The sequence below is a fragment of the Camelus dromedarius genome, chromosome X (assembly GCF_036321535.1).
Source record: "Camelus dromedarius isolate mCamDro1 chromosome X, mCamDro1.pat, whole genome shotgun sequence".
NCBI lineage: Eukaryota > Metazoa > Chordata > Mammalia > Artiodactyla > Camelidae > Camelus > Camelus dromedarius.
Window position 1 is genome coordinate 83,635,670 of NC_087472.1, and position 22,996 is coordinate 83,658,665.

At 57.0% G+C, this 22,996-nt stretch overlaps 1 protein-coding gene across 12 annotated transcripts in view; it reads left to right on the forward strand.

The window, feature by feature from the left end:
* The window catches only part of BCOR (BCL6 corepressor), a 113,635-nt gene that overhangs the window by 64,272 nt on the left and 26,367 nt on the right, over positions 1-22,996 (forward strand). For 9 of the 12 annotated variants that reach the window (XM_064483276.1, XM_064483281.1, XM_064483283.1 and 6 more), the window contains exons 1-2: positions 3,534-3,820; positions 22,688-22,813. In XM_064483276.1, coding sequence (XP_064339346.1) covers positions 22,728-22,813 — 86 coding nt within the window. In that variant the 5' untranslated portion in view covers positions 3,534-3,820; positions 22,688-22,727. Of the gene's footprint in view, positions 1-2,994; positions 3,052-3,533; positions 3,821-4,480; positions 4,620-22,687; positions 22,814-22,996 lie in introns of those variants that run through there. The other 3 variants (XM_064483277.1, XM_064483278.1, XM_064483279.1) reach the window with 3 other exon arrangements.

A 22,996-nucleotide genomic window follows, 5' to 3' on the forward strand; every position in this document is an offset into this window, starting at 1 on the left:
GGCCAATAGGTGTAAACTCACCACCCCTCCTCTGCTTTAAAGCACCTCGGGAAAGATCTCACATTTTAATTCCCAGGGAGTCATGAACCCCTCCCCCATTCACACACATTCATGTCTCTGAGGACTCCCTTAATAAGATATTTTAAAAATCCCAGAGTTGGAAAATGTATCCCTCGGAGATGGTGGAGAAACCCTTTAATCCCACCAGCCTGCACGAGAGGAGGATATCTCGGAGGCAAGACTCCTTAAAAAACGGGGGTGGGGGTGGGGGTGGGGTGTGAATGCTGCAAATTACGTCAAAGGCGAATTTACTGGTCTGTTTGTCTCCAGCATCAAATTTCTCCCACAGTCAGCCCTCCTGTAGGCCCCTTCACATTTACAGCGCCATCCCCCTCCCCAATTCATTTTAACTCTAGGACTTTTAAAGTTAGACAAACAGGCCCCTTTGTCAGCAGCCCCGGGAGGCCACAGGACTCGGAGAGGCAGCGGGCTCCATGCTTTCACTTGGTTCCTGGATTTTCCAAAAGTTCTGGACGGTTACATGCGACTCTTAACTCCGGGAAAAGCCTGTGCCTTGGGGGAGAGTTGGGGACGTAAGGGAAGGAGAGAGAAGGTGGCCGGGCATGGGGCCAGGGTCTCTGTGGCGGCCTAACTGAGCCGGAAGAGCCTGGCACGGCTCCGCACCCGCCCAGGCCAGCTCTCCCGCGCGGCCCACGGTGGCACAGCGGCCTCCTTGCCTGGAACCGCGTTCAGAGAGTTTCCCCACAAATACCCAACTTCAGCCTTCCCGGTTATTTTAGACTTGTTTTGAATAAAAGGAATCGCTTCAAAAAGAAATGTTGCTACAACACACAACCAGAGGCCTTTTCTCCAGCTGTGTTTGTAACTCGCATGCGTTCAGTCTAATAACTTTTAATGTCTGGCCCTAAAATGTCTTTATAAAAAATAGCTTTACAGCATAATAGTCCAGGTGTCTTTCTGCTTGTTACCGGAGATTAAAAAAATGTGTGGGTTAGCTTTCAGAGACATCCACCTCCAGAAAGACTGGGAAGAAAAAGGCGTACATTCCATTATGCAGGCGCGGGTCCTGGAAGCGGTGGCGGCTCAGCAGGGCAGGGGACTGCTGGCAGGGGCACTTGCCCGCCTGTCTTTTGCATCAGTTGTTATAAGCAGCTCTGGAGCATGAAGATTGAATTCTGCCCGAAGTTTCGGGTTTCAAACGGTAGAGATGTTTCACTTCTGCTTTGAAAAGGGCTGTTTTTACAACTATGTACTGAGAACTAAAAAAGAATAAATAAAGTCGCACTTAACACCAGTCCCGCAGTCAGTATTAAGTCTAATTTTTTAAAAGGGATCTGCTAGCTAGAGCTGATTTTGGCCTTGACCTTGACTTAGTTATCAACTTGAGATGCTTTTGATTATTTTTGGCATGGAGACACTCCAGGATATTTTAAAACTTTCCGTGTGGATTTACAAGCTACCTCCATTTCGGATTGATGTTCTCATCGAGCCTGCACCATCTTGTCCTTAGGCAGAAAGAGACTCCCCCACCGTCAGCATAAAAAGACCCCATCCGGCAACCGACTTGGGGTCACCTTTTGCCGCGATGTTCGGGCCCGCGGTCTGGGTGCGGTTAGGCCGGAACACCACTCCCCCACTCCCACCCCTTCCCGCCCGCTTCACGAACTGGGGTTTCTCGGCTCGCCCTAGAGGCCCTGCGCTCCGGGGAGGCCGGAACCTCGCCTCTCCGCTTCCCCCTCCCGCCCGCCCGCCCGCCCCCGCCCTCCCCCCCCCCCTCCGCGCCCAGCGCCGCGCCGGGTGCGCTGGAGAAGCTCAATACGTGTCAATTGAATTGAACTGCTGCGGGCGCAGGCTGTACGCCGCCGCCGAGCAGCGATCAGCAAGACGTTACCGAGTGGAAATTTATGGGGCGAACGGTGTAAGCCAAAAGTTGCTCCCTGCCAAGGAAAATAAAACGCGGGAGATAATCTCCCGAGGCCGGGGCGAGGGGCCAGGACAGACCCTCCAACCATCTGAGATGCAGACTATGAAATGCCCTCGACTGGGGAGAAATTCTGGCCCATCTCCGCTCCCCTACCACCCCCACCCCCGCCTCCTTGCGCCCCACGGGCTGTCTCCTCCATCCCCCGCCTCTCCAAACAATTCCCACACAATTGAAACGTCCGGGGAACTCGGGCGCGGAGTTCGGGCGGAATGGCCACTGTTGCCCAGGGTGGTGTTTTCGGGTAGCTCTTGACACCAAAATGGGACAGGGTTCCTCCGGGAGGAAGGGGAGACCCGGGGTGGGGGTGGGCTCCAACTTGCACTCGCCAGGCTCTGCTGTGTCTCGGAGGGGACGCGCAACCGGGAGAGCGAAGCGCTGGTGGTGAGAGGAGGCAGCGGCGACTGCCGCTGGGGTTTGACAGCTTTGGCTGAGCGGAGTGCGAGGCGCTTTATGGTAATTGCGGTCCTCCACTGGCCTTCTGGGTAGCGAGGGGAGTCTCGGCGAGCGGCTGGGAGAGCCACCCCCGCCGCCCCCCATCCCCTCGGCTCGGGATCAGTGGGCCGCTCGCGCCGCCGCCGCCTCCGGAGTCGATCTCTGGCTCGCCCAGGACGCGCGCCCGGGGACGGGTGTGCGCAGCCAACTCGGTCCGAGCGGGGGAGGGGAGGGCAAGGGGCGAGGGGGGCAAGTGGTCCGGGGTTCGGACCCAGAGAGGCGAAACGCGCCGGGAATCGGTGACAGCTGGGGAAACTCGTGCAAACCTTTCCTGGGGAATCACCCCTCCGAACCCCCACCGCCGAGGCTCCGCAGCGGAGGGTGAGCGGAGGCTGGGGGAGCTCAAACTTGCGAGAGCTGGAGGCGGCGGCGGGCGGGCGGCTGTCGCCCGAGCGCTGCGCCTACGGGGGGAGGGGAGGCGGCTGCTGGGAGGGAGGGAGGGCGGGCGGGAGGGCGGAGGGAGGGGGAGGAGGAAGAGGAGGGAACCTGGGAGGGGGGACGCGTTGGGATCGCGGCGTGCGGCGGCAGACGGAGCCCGGGCTCCCAGCGGCAAGGTGAGGCAAAGCTACGCTCCTCGCTGAACGCGGGCCGAGCTCGGCGGCTGCGGGGGAGACGCGCCGGAGCCCAGACCGCGACCGAGAGCGGGAGCGAGGCGGGCGGCGGCGGAGGGGGAGCCCGCGAGCCGCCGGGCGGGGAGCCCAAGCCGCGCTGTCGCCGCGCAGGGACGACTTGGCCAACACACTCACACACACACACACGCACGCACACACACACACATACACACACACACACACTCACACACCCAGCCCGAGCGGGCGCTCGCGGCGATCCGTCAACATGGCGCTGGGGCTCCTGCCCGAGCGCGGGCGGCAGCAGCGGCGGCGCGGGAGCTGCTGAGCCCGGCCGAGCCCGGCCCAGCCGCCGGAGCCCGGAGGATCGCGCGGGGCTGTCGCCACCTGCCCGGAGGCTTTGAGCCCGCCCCGCCCCGCCCCGCCCCCACCCGGCCCAGAGCCCACCCCTCGGCGGGGCCGACCCCGAGGGCAGCCGGCTGGCAGCAGACGGCGAGGGAGGCGAGCGAGCGCGGCGCCGCGAGCGGGCTGCGGGCAGCCGGGGACGGCAAACTTTGCTGCTCGCCGCGCTTCCCCGCCCGGCTCCTTCTCCTGTCGCCAACGTCGCCACCCCACTTTCCTCCAACCCCGCACACCTCTCCCGACCCACCCCGCCGCCCCTCGCTTCTCCTCGCCGCCTCGACTCTGCTCCGGGGAAAAACTTCAAAGCGCCGGATTGCAGGCTCCCTGCTTACTCCTCGGCCGGTGATTTCAGGTCAGTGCCCGGACCACCTTTCCCTGGGGAGGCCGTGCGGGCTGGCGGGCGGGAGCGCCGCGGGCTGCAGTCCGCCCCCTCCCTCGAGGCCCCCGCCCGCGGCGGGTGGCTCCTCCGACTCTCTCGCGTACCCCGTGAAGCTTGCGCCTCGCGCTTCCCTTTGGCGGCTTTGCTCGCTTTCGTTTTTATTTCATAGCTATAAGTTATTAAAAATGCAGCCAACCTAAGCGGCCCCGCGTGGGCTCCGGGGAGGGAGGGGCGCGGCGGGGGGGGCCTGCCGCCTCCCTGGGGGGCTGGGAGGAGAGCGGGGAGTTCGCGGAGTGGAAGTTTGCAGCTAGTGTGTTCCTGTGTGCGCGGGAGCGCGGTCGTCTCTGAGCGCCGCGAGTCGGGCGCGGGGGGGGGGGGCGCTGGGCTGGAAGCTGGGAAGCTCGGCTCGGCGTTAGCTCGCGAGCAGGAAGGGGAGGGCGGCGGGTTCCCGTCTGCTTTCTTTTTCGACTCGGGAAAGAACTGTAAAAACCCCCAGCCGCCGCCGCCGCCTCGTCTCGCCTCTCCGGGGGCCGCTGGTTCCTGCTAGTGGAACGACGGTGTGTGCGTGCGCGAGGGTGTGTGTGGCGGGCGCCCTGGGCCGAGCCGAGCTCGACCTGCCGCCACCGCGCAACTCGGGAGGGGAGTCCCGGGTTTTTTTTTTTTTTTTTTTGGCTTGCCCCAAAGCGCGAATCACGTGGATTAAAAAAAAAAAACTACTAGGAAATCAAGCAGAGCGAGGGGTTCCAACTCGGCTCGTCCGCCCGCCCGCCAGGTCAGACGCTTTGTTTTGTAAATGTTCTTTTAAAATTTTAATCCACGACCCCTGCCCACCCCCACCCTCCCCGCTACATCGCGGAATTGGTTTTGAGTTGTGAACCCCCAGGGGTGGGGGTAGATCGTGCGGGGGCGGCGGAGGGGGAGGGCGAGTAGGGGCGGGGGGGGGGCGAGACCTGGGTCCTGCACTGGGCAGCGGGGAGCCTGGTGGGAAGCCCTGTTGGGCGTGTGCGAGTCTGCGGCCGGAGGAAGTTGGTCCCACTCGGGGGGCGTGCGGCGCAGAGGCTGAGGGCGAAGAGGAACTTGCGCACCCCGGCGCGATCCTCGGCCGTGTCGCGGAGGGCGAGGCGCCGCCGCGCTGCGGGACCCGCGCTCGGAGCGGGTGGGCGGCTGCGCTGCAGAGCTTCCGCCAACTCTGGGGCTCGGGGCGGCGGCGACTTGCCCCTACTGTTTACCAAGCAAGCCCTGTGTGTGCGGAGTAGGGCTGCTCGAGACACGCGTGGTCCCGGCGGGCTTCCCGCCGCCTGCACTCTCGAGTGGGCACGTCCCCGGGTCTCTGAGACGGCTGAGTCTGGCCGCGTGTAGGCCGAGGACGGGCGAGGCTTAATTTGCTGTTAATGAATCTTTTCCAGAAAGTCTGCGATCTCCAGCTAGAGGCTGTGAGTGCCCGCGCGCGAGGGCGCGCGCCGCCGGCGCCTGAAGGGTGGGGGTTGGGGCAATGGAAGAGCGAAGGAAGGGGGAGGGTTATGTGTATTTAAAAACAAACCTTAAAAAGAAACCAGCGCGCTTCAAATAGGTATTCTTACAGCCTCCGGTGTCTAGACTAGACAGTTCAGGGTTTTAGCTGTTTTTTTTTTTTTCTTTTTTTGAGAGAAGGCCAGAGGAGGGGTAGTGGTATTTGGTTCTAGGGATAGCCTCTTGGAGAAAAATCCTTAAAATGGCCTGGGAATAAAAACGAGGAGGAAATGTCCCACCCCAGAAGGTGGTGGGTGGTGAACGCAGACAGACTTGGGTATTTCTAGCCATCTGACACTTCCTGTGGCACTGGAAACGGACACCGCGGGCCGAAATCAATCCTTACGAGGTGTTGGATTCGGTTTTGCCAACAGAATTGCTTGTGTGGAAGGCATTTTAATTGTCAGCCTCCGAGACTCCTGTACGTGGACACTTGGAGAATACGTCTGTTTCTGGACCCTTCCCTCTCCACCCCCGACCTGCTATCTGGTCTGGGCTTTGCAGTGTGGGTTCTCGTGTTTATTTGGGGCATGATTTCACCGCGTGGAGGAAGGCGGGGAGATGGCGGTGATTAATATGCCGTCCGGGTTTAATCCGAGGCTGGCCTGAAGTGTACGGGTTTACGCCGCCACTCACCGGGATTGCCTGGGGTAGCAAGGGGAGCGCGCGGGGTTCGGGCACCAGGCGCTCGGCGGGCAGGTCAGGGCTGGGGCTCGGACGGCCTCTGCGCTGTCCTTTGAGGCGCTGTCACCAGTAGGTGACTGAGAGTTAATTAGGAAGTGTTCTCCGGATCAATGGGCCGCACAGCTCATTAGCGATTCTCTCCAGCCCTTTGCAGGGCCGGCCGGGTCTCTGCCTCCCACACAGAACGGGCCCCGCGGTCTGGGCTGCGGAGAGCGCCGCTGGGAAGTGGGGAGGGACCGGCGGCGAGGGGCGGCGGGGAGGCGAGTGTAACTTCGCCGGGAGTCGCGTTGCGTGCGGCGCCTCGAGGCCCGCGCAGCCCGCTCTTTCTTCCTGCTCTCGGTCGCCTCGACTGTGTCTTTAACTCGCTCCCGCTCGCGTCGCTGCCTGGCTGCTCCTCCCCGCCTCCCTCGCCTATCTCTTGTTCTCTAAGCACGATGCCTGTGCTCCCCGCCCAGTTTGGGATTAGACAAGATAAAAATAGGACTGCCCAGCGCGCAGAGCTGTGACTGTGCCCCGGCAGCCGGGCTGACGGGAGCGCTGGGGGCCGGGGCCGGGGAGGACCTGCCGTGCGCTCGGGGCGGCCAGCGCCCGTAGGCTCCCACCCCCACCCCCGCCCCGCAGGCGCGGTCACGCTCCAGGGTTCCGTCCGCCGGGAACCGTGCGGGCAGGGGAACCTGGGCAGGGTCTCCGCGCTCTCGCGGGTGTTGTTGGTGTGCCTGTGATAGATCGGTCTAGACAGGCATGCAGGCTCCCTCCCGGCTGAAGGACGGGGGGGGGGGGGCGGGCCGCGGAGGCGGCGGCAGACTCCCGTGAGCCGCGAGTGAGCGAGCAAGCCTGCGGGCCCCGAGACCAGGGTTGAGGGAAGGCTGCGAAGGTTTCTCTTAACCCTTTAAAGGCGATGGGGAGAGGGTAAGGGGAGGGGGAGGGCAGGGGCCTAGTAAAAATTCCTGGAGGCAAAGTAGCCCCCCCGGGTGGAGGTGGGGGTGGGAGTCTGAGCCTAGGGTTTTCCTTTCTCTTCTGTGTCTGCACACTCGCATCCTGGTGCATTGAGCTCGATTCTTCGACAAACCTAACGTGGCTGGTGGGTGATCTAATTTGACCTGGTACTTCTAAATGGGGGAGGTGTGAACATATACACTGGGCACCCTCACTTAAGGAACTGAGTTTGGGAGATGCAGAGGTAGACCTCAATGTTCTCAGAATTCCTGCGAGCGATCCAGTATAGGAAGGTCTGCTCAAAGCTTTAGTCGGGTGGGGCCTCTGACCAAGACTGCTGCAGACCAAAGACCCGAGTCTGAAATGCCAGACCAATGTGTATAGGTATGAATCAGAGAGAGAAAAGGGGTCCTTGAGTTGTCTGTGTAAATAGACACACTTTTAACCATGAACTTGTGGAGAGTTCGAATCAGATATGTGCAGGGAGACGTCTCCAAACAGGAGTTGGATAGTGATGTGTACAGGATCGATCATTTGTATACACATACATGGGGGCCAACATTGAATTGGTCTAAAAATTTAGCACAGCTCTGCAGACATTGGTCTAGCTCTTTACAGAGGTTGAAATTGGTGGGTGGGTTACCCCATATATAAATAAATCCTTAGTAACACTCCTCTCCTTCCCAGTCCTCTTCCTTTTAGGGTTTGTAGTCTCAGGGTGATCCTCTAGTTCCATTTAAGCTGCAAACCCATATTGGTCTGGCCTGGGAATGAGCCAGTGTTATAGGCAAAGCAAGAGTGTAAATCGTAGGGAGGTGTACGTGTTAGACAGGAGTGCACAGATTAAGATGTACGCCTGAATGACATGTGCTGAGACAAATCAAGACACTTTGGCTCTGATGCCCACATGGAACAAGAGATACAGAAGAGATAAAGAATTGGCCGAGAGGAATGTAAACATGGATATGCAAATACTGAGACCTAGAGCCATATTCTAGGAGAAAATCCCAGACTTTGTTGAGCTGGAAACTGGGGCAGAATTTCTGTAAGTTCGTTCCAGAGACAAAAGCCCATTAAAAGGTGTGAAGAGGGTCACTTGGAAACACAAAAAGCATTCATATGCATACATCCATGCTTAGACACACAGGCTGAATGACAAAAACTCCTCAATGCCTGATGGAGACTTTCCTGCCCAGTGAGACCGACAGGGGCACGGAAGCGTGGGCCACACAACCACATTCGCACACTCATTCACAGGGAAATCATGTGTCTTTGGCTAGAGGGAAACTGAGGGCAAAGGGACCTAGCTAAGGGTGGAGGGCCCTCAGTTACTAGGATTACTGCTGGTGATAGTTTCTTCCCGTCTAGAACGAGGACGAGGACATGTATTGAGCAGGTAGGAGGATGTTTAAAAGATTTTGAGCTCTTGACCTTGACAGGATGGATGGTGGAGGAAGGAGGAGTAGCTTTCCACTCTGGGTCAGGAGGAAGAGATGTTGCGCTGCTCTAAGTCCTGCTTGCTAAGGTGCTGCAGGGCCTAGTGCACTGATAAGAACTGAACCGAAAGAAGTGCGAAGTTCGGCCTCTCGGTGGAATGAAGGGGAGATAGTCTTTCCTTCTTTTTTTAATCTTTTCCTGGAGGAGACCATGCAGGGACGGCCTGCGTAGGGTGGATTAGCAGGCGCCTCTGTGACCCCAGACGCGCACGTAAACTAGGCTAGGGTTTGGTTTGCCCGCGGCGTCGATTTGCCGCGGTCCCTCTTTGTCTGAGCCCAGCCGGGAATTCCAGCTTTTATTGGGAAGACCGCACTCGGGTGGAGCCCGCGCCGGGTCGGGCGGGGCGGGGCAGGACCGCGGGGCTGGGCGGGAGGCTCGCCGGCCGCCCAAATCCCAGGACAGCCAGGACGGTCCTCTGGAGCGCCCGGCGGCCCTGACAATGCCACCTTGGTGGTTTCCTCGAGGGCGCCGGGCCCGGCCGGCGCAGCCAGGCGCAGCGGGGCGGGGGACCTCGCGGGTCCACTTGGGCCGCCGCTCCTCCTCCCTCCCCCCGCGGGCCCCACCCCTCCCCCGCCAGCCGGAGGCCGAAAGGAGCTCTGAAGGCTCTTTGTTAGGCTCCAGGGTCACACCCGTGCCCTGGGGGCCGCGGAGGGGGCGGGAGAGCCGTGCTGTCGGCGAGAAAGGACCTTCTCCGGGCTTGGAGGCCTCACCGCCTGCTCACACGGTTCGGCCGGCGGGGCCTCTCCCAGTCTGGGGAGGGGAGACCGAGGCCGGCCCCGGCTGCTTTGCTTGTGTGTACGGCCCGCAGGATTCCGTCTGGTTTGCAAGTCTGGCTGCGCCACCGGGGCTTAGGTGGCCGCGGCCGGGTTGAGAAGCAGCAGAGGCAGGAGTGGAAGGCCTCCTCAGGCCGCCCCCGGGGTGGCCAGGCCTCCTGCGTCTGGAGCACTTGGCCCCGGACGTCCACCAACCTCCAGCCCGGCCCGACGGCTCTCACTGTTTGCCCCCAATGTGTTCCTCGGAAAGTGATAGCTGACCTTCCGATGGATGAAAATTAATGAACGATGCTTTTCCGCGACGTTTCTGTAGAAGGCCCCCTTTCCCAGCGCAAGCTCATCTCCGCTTGCCGCCAGTCGAGGGTCTCGGAAATGGGGGTGTCAACCCTTGGTTATTTTTTAGAGCCATGTTTCCCCGGCCAACCATCACCCCTCAGCACCCAGGGGCTTGGTACCCCGTGATTAGACTAGCAGGGAAGTCCGCTAGGAGAAGATCCTGACAGCATAAAATATAATTTGTGATCTAAAAGACAGTTTCCAGTATAATCTCATTATGCACCACAGACTCCCGGTGTTATTTTGTGGAAGGCGGACAATGATCAATTTACATTGACCCGGGGCTGGGCGAGCTTTTAGATGGTAATTGCCATATTGATTTGCATGCAAAAAGGAGACCTGCTAAAATTAAAGACCGGAAGCTAAATTAAACTAAATTTATTGTCTAGGTGCAAACCAGAGGAACTACTGGGAGTATGGGGGGGTGAGTCAGGTCAGGGTGCCTGGGGTAGAGCAGGTAAGGTGCAAGAGCTTTGGGAGGTCACAAATTTGGGAGCGATCTTTGCCCTGGTGATTTCGAAACGGGAGGAGGGGGCTCGTTTAAGGTATGGGGACCCAGCGGGAAAAAGTTATAAACAGGCACTATTGCATTGAAGGCGCTGGGGTCTTTTAATGCTAATAGTAACTGGGAAGGGGAGGAGAGGTTTATAGGGTTATAGGGGTCTTCCTGCACCATTTCCGGCACCCCCCATTTCTATTGTTCTACCCTAGCGCTTGCAATCATAACAAGGACACCCAAAACTTGCATCTGAAGAGTTAAATTAAAAAAAAAAAGCAGCCTATAACCCTTCCCTCCCCTCCCCCTCCCCTAGCGTCTGGCCTTTCCGAGGGAGCGCGAGCAGGGGGCGTTACTGCATGCGCGCCGCGGGCAGGCCCGGACCGTTGGAGGTTGCGGGCGCAGCAGTCCCAGATTCGGCCGGACGCTGATCGCTTCGGGAAGCGGCTCTCTCCAGGTGGCCCAAGTGGCGGGGGGGGGGGTCTCCTGGGGCCAACGACTAGCGGTGCCCGGGGGCGGGGGTCACCTCCCCGGAGGTTGGAAGGGCCTGCCCCGAGCTGGGGGTGGGGGCGGGAAACCCTGCTCCGATCGGCGGTGATCGCCAAGGCCGGAAAGTTTAAAAAAGAGAAAGCCACTGGCCGGGAGCCAGGGGCGGCCGGGCCGCCGGGGCGTGTTCGGCTGGCTAGCGGGGTGAGGACCCGGCGCCGCCATCGCCTCGATCCCTCCCGCTGCCGAGGCCCTTGCCCGCCCCAGGCGCTCCTGGAGCCATTTCGCACATTCGGAGCTTCGGCCTCTGGACGGGCCACCCGCCCGGGACCAGGAAGCCCGCAGGGGCGGCAGAGCGTCTGCCGGTTCCCCTTTTCCTCTGAGCCGAGCTGGAGACGGCCTTCGGGTGTGGAGCCTGTGGCTTCAGGTGTGGATAGTTCCCAGAGCATCTGAAAGCCTGGGGCAGACCAGGAAATTGGAGATGGGGTGAGGAGGGGATGTTGGGCGATGACCCAGCTCTGCTGGGACAAGAAGTTGGGGAAAGGAGAGATACCCCAGCTCCCAGCTTCTCTTGGGACTTGGCTTTTCACGCCCCCCCCCCCCCCCCCGGTGTCTGGCATCTTGCAAGCCACTTCCCTCTCAATTCCCATTCCCAGCCCACTTTGGTCCCTAGGTTTTTGGTTAAAATCCTAGGAAAGGTAGGTGTAGGCACTCTTTCCAAAGGGCTTTTGCTCTGTCTAGATAATTTGACTTACTGCTTTATGTGGCAAAACTAGAATGGGAAGCCTAGTTCTAGTAGCAGGAGTCAGCACTTTCTGCAGAGACCTAAGAGTAGCACCCACCTACCCCTGCGTGTTCTGGGCTCCTGGAGGAGGGGAAATGCAGCCTTATTGGGATCCCTGGCCTCACACCAGGGTGTTCCAGTGTTGGGAGATTTGTAGGATGTCGGGGGAAATTGCGAAATACTACATATGGACCAAGAGTTTACTGGGTGTAGGAGAAACTGGGTTCCAGGCTCCCCGTGGACTGAGTTACATGGGTGTTAAGCGCTATTCTTTCACCCTGTATATGAATACAGGGGCTCAGGAAGCCTTCCGAACTTCTTGGGGATTTCAAATGGCACAATTAGACCAATAATTGGCTCCTCTCCGCAACTCCAGGACTGAGTTTGACCGTGGCCCATTTTTACTAGCTGTGTGACCTTGGGGGCAAGTTATTTATGGCCTCTGAGCCTCAGTAAGTTTCTTCATTTGTAAGACTGGGAATAATTATCCACCTTTAGGATCAAAGAAGAAGACTTGGCACATAGTAGGCCCCGAGGATTAGTAATTGCTTTGAATGACTGGTCAGGTTCCTATCGGTTGCTCTTCGTTGCCTGCCGCCCCTGAGGCCCTCTGAGACCCCCTGAGACCTGCTTAGGCCAGTGTCTGGGGACCAACCTGCAGGTGAAGTTCCCCTCTGAGTGTATTCCTCTGGGTCTGCCTCCGTGGGTTCTTTCCCTTTGTTACAGTTCTTTGCATTCTGGGTTTTAAAGGATTCCATATGAAAGGTCTTGGATTTTTTTCCCTCCCCCTAAGTGGGATCATTTATATGGTTAGGAATTGATTCCAGAACCAGTATTTAGGTGCTCTTTGGCAAGTCCTCCCATCATTCTTGGGGTGGGGGTGGGGTGTGGGAGGGAACAGCCGCGGCTAGAGGGGAGAGACCTGGTGGGAAGAGGTGAGAGGGTCTGGCCTGCTGCAGAGGCCAGAGGTGCTGTGGTTTGTTTGATAGGGATTAAGTCCGGATGTTATGAGGTCTCAGTGTGGTTTTCAATAAAGTCTGCCAGGGATTGCTTCTTTTATATCGATATGTATTTAAAGAAATTACTAGCAGGAGAAGAAAACCAGACCTGTATGGATCCAGGCCGGTAGTAAGCTACTGTGATCAGGTTTCCTACTCGACTCCCAGAGGGGAAGTCAGCATTTGATTGAAGCTACACTTGGTTCTTGACTCTCTGGGGATGCCGGCTCTGAAACAGGAGCCCTCCCTTTCTCTCCTCTCCCCCCTCCCTCTTTTTCCCTTCTTCCCCTAAAAGCCTTTGTGCTGAAAGAGCTTCAGTAGGCACGAATCCCTGGTCCCTCTCTAAAGAATGCCTTCCAGCCTTTGCTGACATTGTTTTGTGAACAGTGGGTTTTACCAGGCCAGCAGTTTTCCCCCCCATCTTAGCTCACTATTTTAGAGGTTAGAGGATGGCCAGGATGCGCCTAACTGCAGTGCTTTCCAGTGTGTGTGTCGCCAGGGCCCTGACTGTAATCTGAAGACACCTTAACCTTTGCCCTAGGTGCCCCACGGGGTGGGGGAGCGAAGGTGGGGAGAGCAAGGACCGAATTGTTGTTGAGGGTCTGTTTGTTTTCTCCAGCAACAGAGGCTGAGGGGTGGAGTAGGGCGAGTCAGAGAGTACGTTCCAGCCTTGGGTCTGATTTAAAACTTGGTCTAATTGGAGAAACTCTTAGGCATTTAACAGTTCTGTACAAATGCAAACTTGAAATAGCTCTAGGCCTACGTCATTTAGGAAAGAATAAATGAAGTACAGAAATGTCCAAACTATGTAAATCCTAGAGTTGTCTGCCCTCCCATAAACACATGACAAGTGCCAAGGCATTTCCAGTCAAAACACCCATGGAACCAGCAGCCTCCATCCTTTGTATTTATTATTTTATTAACAGCATTTTACACAGCATTTAACAAGCACAGCCTGCCTGCTTTGCACCATGGCTCTTAGCAGACTAAGAGGTGGAAAACAGATGGGGGTGGGGAGGAGTGGTCTCTAGAAGAGACTTCTGGCTGGAGAAATGTCTTCAGACAGGCAATGGAAAGGAGCATTTGGGGTTTCTCTCCCCTGGCCCCAAAGAGAAGACAGAAATAATGCTTTGGAAGTAGAAACCCCCTCTCCCTTCTCAGGAGGAAAGTTGTGCAGCTGTGGTCTGTCCAGCCTCCACTTCGATTCCAGAAGGTGTGAAACAGGGGTCTGCTTTCACGATGCTCTGCCCATTGGCTGTTGGTACTTTTTCAAAGAATTAAGTATTTGTCTGCTGTCGTTATTCTGTATCCTGGTGGAAACTTTATAACGAAAAGTAATGCCTTTCTTAAGTCATAAAATGAGCCTTGTATGATTATTTAATTAAAATCTATTTAAGGACCGATTAGGCGTGTAATTTGCGCTAATAATGACGATTATGGAAATGTTCGACTTAACCAAAAATCATAAAGGAGACATTTTGATCAGTGGGGCGACCAGTTAGGATTCAGGGAGGTGGACAATTTTCTGGAACACACTAGGCGTTGGGCCAAGCTCCCAAGCTGCGTGGCCTTGGGGACAGGGCAGAGGGAGCTCCAGGACCCCTGGCATGACCTGGACAGGCTGGCCCACGCTTTGCCGAGAAACCAACCCTGGGAGTCTGAACACCCTTTATTCACAGTTGAGGAAATGGGCGGGGGGGGGGCCTGCCTTGAGCTACTACTAGGAGGAGGAATCTCTGGGAGAGGGCCGACGAACCACCCCGAACTCTCTGTCTGTGCGAAGTGGCTGTGTTCTTTAACAATCAGCGGCGACAAACGCGCTGCTGCCTTGGCTAGCCTTGGCTGGGGCCTGGAGGGGCTGGGGGGGGGGGTCCCTTGTTCCGGAGAAACCTGCCAGCTGCTGGGCTTGGTGCGAAGGCAGACACAATGCTGCTGTTGTTGGTTTGATCTCTAACTGTGGATTGTTAGTCTGGCTTTAACTATGTGGTAAGGGGGGAATGTGAAGGCTGTTTACAGCGAGTGCAAATAATGTGACAGCTGTTGGTGCGCGAGCAGCGCTGTGCCTCCTCGGCACTCACACAAAGCGCGCACTATGCAGGCCCGCGGAGAACTGCAGAGGTGGCCGCCACTCTCTGGCCAGGGTGTCCTCACCAGGGCGTCCTCAGACTCAAGAAAGCTCTTAGCAGCCCCACACCCCGACCCCGATCCCCCCAGCACATGTCTTTATGGCTCTCGGGCTTGGGGTGGACGCGCCCCGGTTTGTGTGTTGTGGTTTGGGGAACTTGTTAGGCTGGGGAAGTGGGGGGCAGGGGGAGGAGGCAGGAGAAGGCCTGCGGGGTCATGAGTGTCAACTGTCTGGAGGGGTTTGGCTGGGATCTGTGGACCTGGAGCCCCAGCGGCTTGCGACTGGGTTGTTAAGATTTGGGAAAATAACTTTCAGCCCTAAAGCAAGCTTGTTGGAAAGAATGTATTATTAACTGAAGGCTTTCTGGAAATTGCAGACGCTCTGAAGGCCGTTGTTCTTCCTCTGAAATGGCCCTGTTATTCAGACAAGTTCGAAAGACAGGCGGGCGCTGTGTTCTACGCACTCTGCCCTGTTTCCTGGATTGGAAACACAAGTGTGTAGGTTCAGGACCCGAAGTGGGGGGGAGGTGTTGGGAGGGGAGGGGTGCAGGTCGACTTTTGGTTACCCACCTCCCTTCGCCTTCCCGTTTCCAAGAGCGCACTTGCCTTCAGCTGCAGGACCAACGGTGCTGTCTTGAGGTCTGCCCACAGCACCACCCACTCGGTGACTTAATCAACTAGATGCCCACAGCCACAGGCCTTCTCTGAGTTCCTGGTCCTCTGCCAGGCACTGCAGGGAGGCGCCAGGGTGGGAGGGAGAACAGTTGGTGGGTGGCGGCAATCCCCCGCTTGGCCGGCCCTGGAGATGCATGCCTGGCCAGGGCTTGGGATGTCCAGGAAGATGGGCCTGCCCCTGGGCTATCCTGGGGCAAGCTGGGTGTAAAAAAAAAAAAAAAAGCAGCTCACCCCCAATCTCAAGTTTGAAGCTTTTGCAGCCCTGGCCCCGGGGCTTTAGAGGATCCTTTAGAGCTGACTTAATTCTATAGCCTGTTCTTCTGTGTGACTCTGGCCCTTGGGCGGACAGTCTGCAGGATATCTGCAGTTCATCTCCCTGAACCGCCCCCAGGTCTACCCTCTCTGAGTTTTAATGTGGACTTCTGCATCTAGTTGGGTTCCCTAGTGGGGAGCTGGGAGATGCTTCTGGAATGATACATGAACTTCGGTGCCAGTTCTATAAATTGGTCTCTTTTTATGACGTGTGCCATTTTCTGTAGGAATGTTGCTTGCAAAACGAGTTTCGCCTTGGAGGAAAGGCGGAAAGATAAACAAGCCTGCAACTGCCAAAACACTGGCAGTCTTTCCCTCCTTCCAGCTCTCTTAAAGCAGCCGGGCTGTATTTCCAGGATTAGACTCCTGCTTGTGAGGAGGGACTCTGGTTGGCTTTTTTTTTTCCCCCAAGCAAATGCAAATTAGAGAAAAATAATTTTCTTTCAACGATATGCAATGTATTAGTCACTTGTTATCGTGCTCCGAGGCAGGCCTCATTTGCGCGTCTGCCAGCTCGCTCACATCTGCTCGGCGCTGTTCGGGGCATTTTAACCTTGGCGGTGTCGTGTCTAGTCCCACGGATCAAGGAGGAGTAATTAAGCTCTGAACAGCTACAAAAATTCATGGGCCCCCATCTCTACCGCAATTTTCCCACAGCTTTGTTTGGGGTGTTCTGAGTTCCAAGACTGAGTAGCAGACATGGGGTTCCTATTGTTCCTTGTAAAGAAAGTGGGCGCCCCTGTCCTCCCCTGACCCTCATCTCCAGTCTTCCCAGGACTCCGAGGCGGCACACAATCAGCCAGGAACCCGGGTGCAGATCTCAGGACCCTGTGTCTTATGCATCTTTTATTCGTAAAAAGTTCCTTTGTGCTTCCTGTGTGTACTAATGATAGCTGTTGTTAATAGCCTTATGGTATAGCTTGTTCCTGGCCAGGGGTGGGGGGGTGCAGTGAATGCGCGTTATTTCCAGAGCCCAGATGGAAACTGCAGTGCAGTGACACCCCCTCTAAAGTTGTGGTATATGGACCGTTTATTCTGGATTTGCCCCCAGGTTGTGTAGACTCCAAGTGGGAACCCAGCCCTGCAGGGACCAGACCGGAGGGGGTGTTGCTGGGGGTGGGTAGGGAGGAGAGGAGTAAGGGTCATTAATTGCACTCAACCTAGGTTTCCTGGCCTGGGCTGCCTCCTGTTGAGGGACACCAGCTTCCAAATGAGGCCCCCTCTTGGATACACATGTGGTTGTGTGTGGCATAACCGTGAAGGGAATAAAAGCTCAGGCATGGAGTCAGGGGAGAAGAAGTGTCTGGGGTTGGTCCATGAGCTGACCTCGGGCCGTGGCTCTGCCTGTGGGAAAGGGGGTGCCTGGCGGGCAGCCCGGGTTGGGCAGCGGCTCTCCGGGTCATCCTTGCTGCTGCTCTCCCTTTCCCCGAGTCCCCTCCCCCCCGTTTTACAGTTGGCTACACTTGGCTTGCATCTTTACGGGGAGGGCGAGGGTCACAGAGAGCAGCACCAAGTCGAGTCCCGCCGAAAGGAGCCCAGGACAATGGCTGGGAGGGGTCTGCAAGTGCCTATTCCCTGGGTGGGCTCGGCTGCATATCCCAGGTTCTCCGTGCGCCCACCTGGAAGTTGTTTTTTTGCTAGAGATTCAATGGCCGGCGCTTGGGAAGGGGGAGCACAGAAGAGCGGCGCGGGAAGGGTGAACTAGGGTCGGAGGATGGCGGAGAGAGCTGGAGTTCCTGGAAGGTCGGGCGGGAGCGAGGGCGCGCGGGTGTGTGCGGGGGCGCGACCCCCGCGAGGAGGGCGAGGAGGGGCTAGGCGCTGCACGGGTGTACGTGGTGGGAGAGAAAAATCCCTTTGTTTTGATCAGGCTCAGGGCTGAGGCGGGGGAGGGGTGCCCCTCCCCCACTCGCCACCGCCTACTGCCGCTGTGGGGCCAAGTTCACTCCTGACCTGAGTAGCTCTGCTCCATCCAGGCTAACTGGGAGGAGGCCGGAGGCAGGAAAGGTTCTGGCTGCCCTCGAGTTTCCCGTTTCTCGTCTGCTTCTCTTACCCCTCCACCCCCACCCCACTGCAGCTCTGCAGCAAAACTTGGAACATGGGTGGGGATGCCCCCAGAGGTTATGGCTGTGACTTGGAGTGTGCCAAGAGACAGTGCCTGGGCAGGCTGGATCGCTCCTCCAAACCCCACAACCCATTTCAGCACCCATCTAGTTACCTCCCTCAGCCATACCCCAGGAAGCCTGTGGCCCTGTCCAGACCTGGGGGCAGCCTTGGGGGTCCCCCTCTCCCCACTGCTGCACACACTAGGGAAAGCATCCCAGGAGGACCTGCCCCAATGCTGCACATTCTAGACTGCTTTTTTCTCATCTCCTACCCCCATGCAGCACCCCCATCCAAAACTAGGAACTTCTTCACCACTCTCTTCCTTGACACCAGTAGAGAAGTGCTGGTGGGCAACTCAGTCTGTGCTTGGAGCCACCTTAGAAAGGGTCTCTGCTTAGTGAGCTTTGGGCTTCCATGAAAGACACACTGCCAAAGTTCACCCCTCCCTGGCCCCCTCTGTGTCCTTGCCTCAACCTTCCTGTTGCCACAAAGAAACTATGCAGCAGATTCTGGGGTCTGTTTGTTACACAGTAGACTTGGTGGAGTCAGATGCGGTTTAAAGGGGTTAAACGTGGCCTGCACCAGCTATTGCCAGGCAGAGCTCAAGTCCATAGTGCGGTTTAATCCTCTGGAAACACATTGCCAAATATTTATAGATGAAGAGACCAAAGTTGAAAGGATTCGGCCACCTGCCCAGAGACATGCTGTGGGTGAGGGTGGGAGCTGGGAGGCTGGGGTGACCACGTTCTCGCATGTTCTCCAAGGAGAGCCAGCTGTGCAGTGAGGGAGGTCGCCAGCCTACAGAGGACCCCAGTACGTGGCACAATGGCCAGGATCCCTGATGTCCGCCCGGCATTCGGGAGCTTCTTGGCCACTAGCTAGATAACTGCCTGATGGGGCAAGGAGTGCCTAGCGAGCGAGGCTCTAGGAAGGAGCACGGATCAGATTTGTGCGTTGTGTGAAGTTGGGATGGTTCAGTGGCGATGCTTTCCATTTTGTTGGTGCCGCTTGACAAGCGCGATGTGCAGACTTGAACCGATCGGCCGCCTCCAGGGTGGAGGCAGCGGAAAGTGGCCTGGTGCCAGGAAGAGCCGGGGTGGAGAGAAGGAGGAGTGCCAAGAGTGGCCTGGTGCTACCTCCCCTTGCTCCACTCCCGCCAGCCTCTCACAGCCACTGCGCCTTCCTTTTCAACCTGCTGTTCCTTGTCTGCCCAGGGACATCTCCTTGAAAGAAAAAAGACAAACGTCCTCCCTTTCCTTGGTCCACGATGGTGTCCTCATGGCAGGAATCGACAGAGCAGTGGTGGTGGGTACAGCTCGGGGGCCCGTGTGCCCCCCTTGTGTCTTTTCACAGAGGGCCAAAGGGCCCCCTCTCAGGGATGCCAAGGTTGAGGTGACAGCTCCTAATCTTGATCCCTCTGACCTCTTTCTGCCAATCAGGCTCTTCTCCCCAGTGTCCAGGCCAAGCTCGGATGCTAATCATAACTCTTGGCTTCCAGAGCAGATGACTGCCCAGGTCTGTCAAGGGAGACCCAAGCTCTCCTGTGCTTGCAGTTACGGCCAGACTGGAAGCTGGAGACCACTCGGGGTGTTGGCATTTTGCAAGCTGAGTCTCTCTCCGGAACTGGGTGTTCAGAGGGCAGCCACTACAGTTCCTCTCTGTTCTTCAGACACTCCGTCTCCTCGGCTGACACTTGTCTCTCAGCCATCTTCCCTGTTCATCCCTGTCCCACATCCTTGCCCCCTTCTCTCCACTACTGGGGAAAAGGGTTAAAACCCAGAGCCAAGGTGTAGCTTAGCAGCTCACCCTGGAAACAGGTTGGTGCTTGTAAAGTGCTTTTCATGACTGACTTCACACTTCTTGGCACTTCCAGAAGCATAGCCTGCGTGTGGAAGAAAAGGAGGGGGGGATGGTTGAGAAATAAGGGCAGCCTCTTATATAGCAGCAAAGCGCCCGCTCTGTTTGTCATCTAAATCACATCATTTGCCCTCCTCACCGTGACCCACAGCCAAGGGTCAGAGAGTCACTTTTGAAGAACTTTCCCTCAGAGGTTTAAAAAAAAAAAAGATTCCAACTATTTCAACAGCAGCTTCTAGAAGTGGAGCGAAGTGAGCATGGCTGGGTCTCTGCCTCTCAGTCTCTGTGTCCCTTACTTACCCCCAAGACCCCCTTAGTTCATTCTATATCCCAGATAGATGGAGGGAGGGGTCCCCATTCTTCAGTGGTGGCGGGGTGTGAGCAGTCTGGCCTTTGTGCGGGATGAGGGTGTTCCTGCTGATTTGGGCTGTCACTCTGGAGGATGGCCTCCCACCAGCCAGGGCCCTTGCTCATTGGCCCTTTCTAGTCAGCTCCATCTTTGACCAGGAGCTTGAAGAGTTAAAAGTCTTTAGCTTGTTGCAATGAAATTATGGCTGGCAGTGGCGCCGCTGTTTGTTCAACAGACCTCCACTTTTAAACAGTTCACAAAAAGTTCATGGGGCAGCTAAAGATTATAAGTGTGTGTGTGTGTGTGTGTGTGTGTGTAGGTGTAGGTGTAGGTGTAGGTGTAAGTCAGCAGGATCATCGTCCGACACTGTGCCTTGCCCCTCCTCCCCTTGCTTCTTCCTGGCTAGCCCGGTCCCTTGCCCCCACCCCCATGACACTGGACCACACTCTGGGCCTCAACCCTCCATCTGACCCTGTGCATGTAAGAATACTTCATTCTGGCACTGGGTGTCATTTATCTGTGCGACATTAATATTGAAAACCCCACTGGGCCAGCCCTGGAAAGGGGGGAGAGGCTTTCAAAGCACCCTGTGCTCCCAAGCGTCTCTAAACTGCATTCACCTATCAGCTAAGTTCAGGCCGCCCTTTCTTAAAAAAAGCCCTTTGTGGGAGAGGGAGGTTCAGTAGGGTGAATGAAGCAGCAGCCTTCCTATTTCCTTAGTCAGGTGCTCAGAGGTCCTTGTCCCAAACTGACAACTAAAGGAGGCGTGTAGGAGGCAGCTTGTTTTAAGATTTGAAGATTGGGGCATCAGAAGATTGGGGCTTCATGGGCACACACATCTTGTCTCCCCTTATCCCTGTCTTAGAGGTTTGATGGAGTGACCCTTGGCTTCTGGCGTAATGTCCATATTTCATCATGTCCTAATTTCCCCCCTGAGAGGGGATGGCCTGGTGCAGTCCTAGCTCTGCACCCATGCCCAGGACACTTGGGCCCAGGAATGTTGCTCGCCCTTCTAGATGAGGCCTCCCTGAGTGTCTTCCTTTTGTTAGAAGGGGTGGCAGCGGTTAGAGAGGGGACACTGTTAAATGTGCCTTGTGGTCAGCCCTGGGCCAGTGGTGTCCTTCCCCCAGCTTGATCTGTGTATTCGGGACAGGGAAGAACGGCCCCCAGGCCCCAGCAGAACCTCCCTCGACACCCGAGTCCGTCTTTTCAGGGCGCTCTGGCCAGCCCACTGGAAATGCCCGTGTGTCTGAAGACAGGGACGCTTCCTAGTGAAACAGCTTCTTCAGAAGTCCAGCAGACCTGACCCAGCTGGGAGGTTTCTGCCTCTGCCTCTCCCCCAGCTTCATTGTTGAGCTCGAACTGTGCGCGGTGTGTCTGCGCGCGTGGCTCTTGATTAACAGACGGTGTTCTATGTATAGGGGCCGATGGGGGATGCTGGTGGACAAAAGCCTGAGTTAGGACAAAGAAATGTGGAAAGATAGCCTGGCCTTGGGATTCGGGTCTCGGGTGCTCCCCCACCCCCACTCCGAGTCGCTCTCGCAAAAAGAGTCCCCAGAGTCCCCGGACCTGGTGGCTCCCACCCAACCGACCTGGCAGTCATCTCCATGCACTAAAGTGTAAAAGCAAGCATTTGCATATTTTTTCCTGCTAACAAAGGAAATGTGTCGACTTAGGGAACATTTGGGCTTTCGGAAACTGTGTGGGTGGGTGTGTGAGGGAGGAGAAAGAAAAGTTCCCCCGATGATCTGATCTGCACACCAGTGATTTCACACTCGGGTTTGGGTCCCTGTGTAAAGAAGCCGTGGTCAGGGGCCCCGGGACAAGGGAGTCGGGTGAGCGGGGGAATTGCTGAGGGCCATCGGTCCCAGGCATTAAAGGCTCCCCTACTTATTAACCCAGCATTTAACAGCAGGATATGGGCTGAAGCGCAGTCAAAAGAAACGGCTCAACCTCCAAAGAGCAATTAAAATCCTGCACGAGGATAAATCACGCGCCGTGATAATCCTGTTAATAAAATGCAGCTTGTCCTGACCCTTCACTCATGCAGCAAACTAGAATGTGATGTGGGTGGGGGTGGGGGGCAAAGAAGGTAAGGAGGGCAAGCGGGGAGAGGTGCTCTTCCCTCTGCCTTGGCAGCCTTCCCCACCCCCCTCTCGTTGGGGAGAAAAGGGGTGGCTTTTGCCTGCTCCCCGCGTGCCAGTGGCTCGCAGCCCGGCAGCCTGGGCTGCTAAGACTTCTGCGCTCGCTAATGATTTCTTGTCCCCAGCGAGCGGGCGTCATTGAATTACTCAGCCGCCTCCCCCTGCAGCTCCCAGGCCAAACCACCCAGGCAAAACCACCCCGGTTGGGGGCTTAATCTAATCTAGGGCTTGGGTGGGGTGGCTCACCAGCCCACTGACTCTGTTTAACCCTTGCTCTGGAAGTTGGACACACCACAGCCCTGGGAATCCAGCCCTGAAAATGAATTGCAGTTTGGGCCACCACACCGGACTGTTGTGCCTTTTATGCCATATCCCCACCCCCCCATCCCCATCCTTTCAGCCCCATGAAGAATCAGTGTGGGATTCCCTGGGATCTGGCACCTTCCGCTTGCTTCCAATCCAAGTGTGTTTGCCAAAGGCTGGGGATGGGGAAGGGAGGATGGCAGGTGGGGTCAATAGGTACGGTACCTTGGCTGGTGTGGCCCATGGTGCTTGAACCCTCTCCCTGTCTCCAGCACCTCCTGCCAGGGAAGTTACATCCCCCACCCCTCCTCTGGGTCAGGTGTGTTCCTGTGCTCCGGGACATCTGTAGAACATCGAGCAGGATCTGCCTTCCCGAGTCTACATTCTGTACGAATTGCCTAGAAAGACTTTCTCTCCTTCCCTGTTTGGCTCTTCTTTATTCAACCGCCTGGGATTTTTTTTTTTTTTAAACAGACTAGACGCTTGAAGAGAAGCTGCCATCCAAGAAGACGACATGCTTTCAGCAACCCCCCTGTATGGGAACGTTCACAGCTGGATGAACAGCGAGAGGGTCCGCATGTGTGGGATCAGCGAAGACAGGTGAATGCGCCTGTCCGGCTGTGGCCTGGAGAGAGAGCGGGTCCTCCCCGCCCCCACGCGTCCCCCGCCCCCGCCCTGCTCCTGAGCAGGGCCCCCTCACCTCACAGCCAGAGTGAGCCCAAAGGGGGTGGGGGAGAGAGCTCTCCCGCCTAGCTGGCGGCCCTTGATTTACAGTTTTAACAG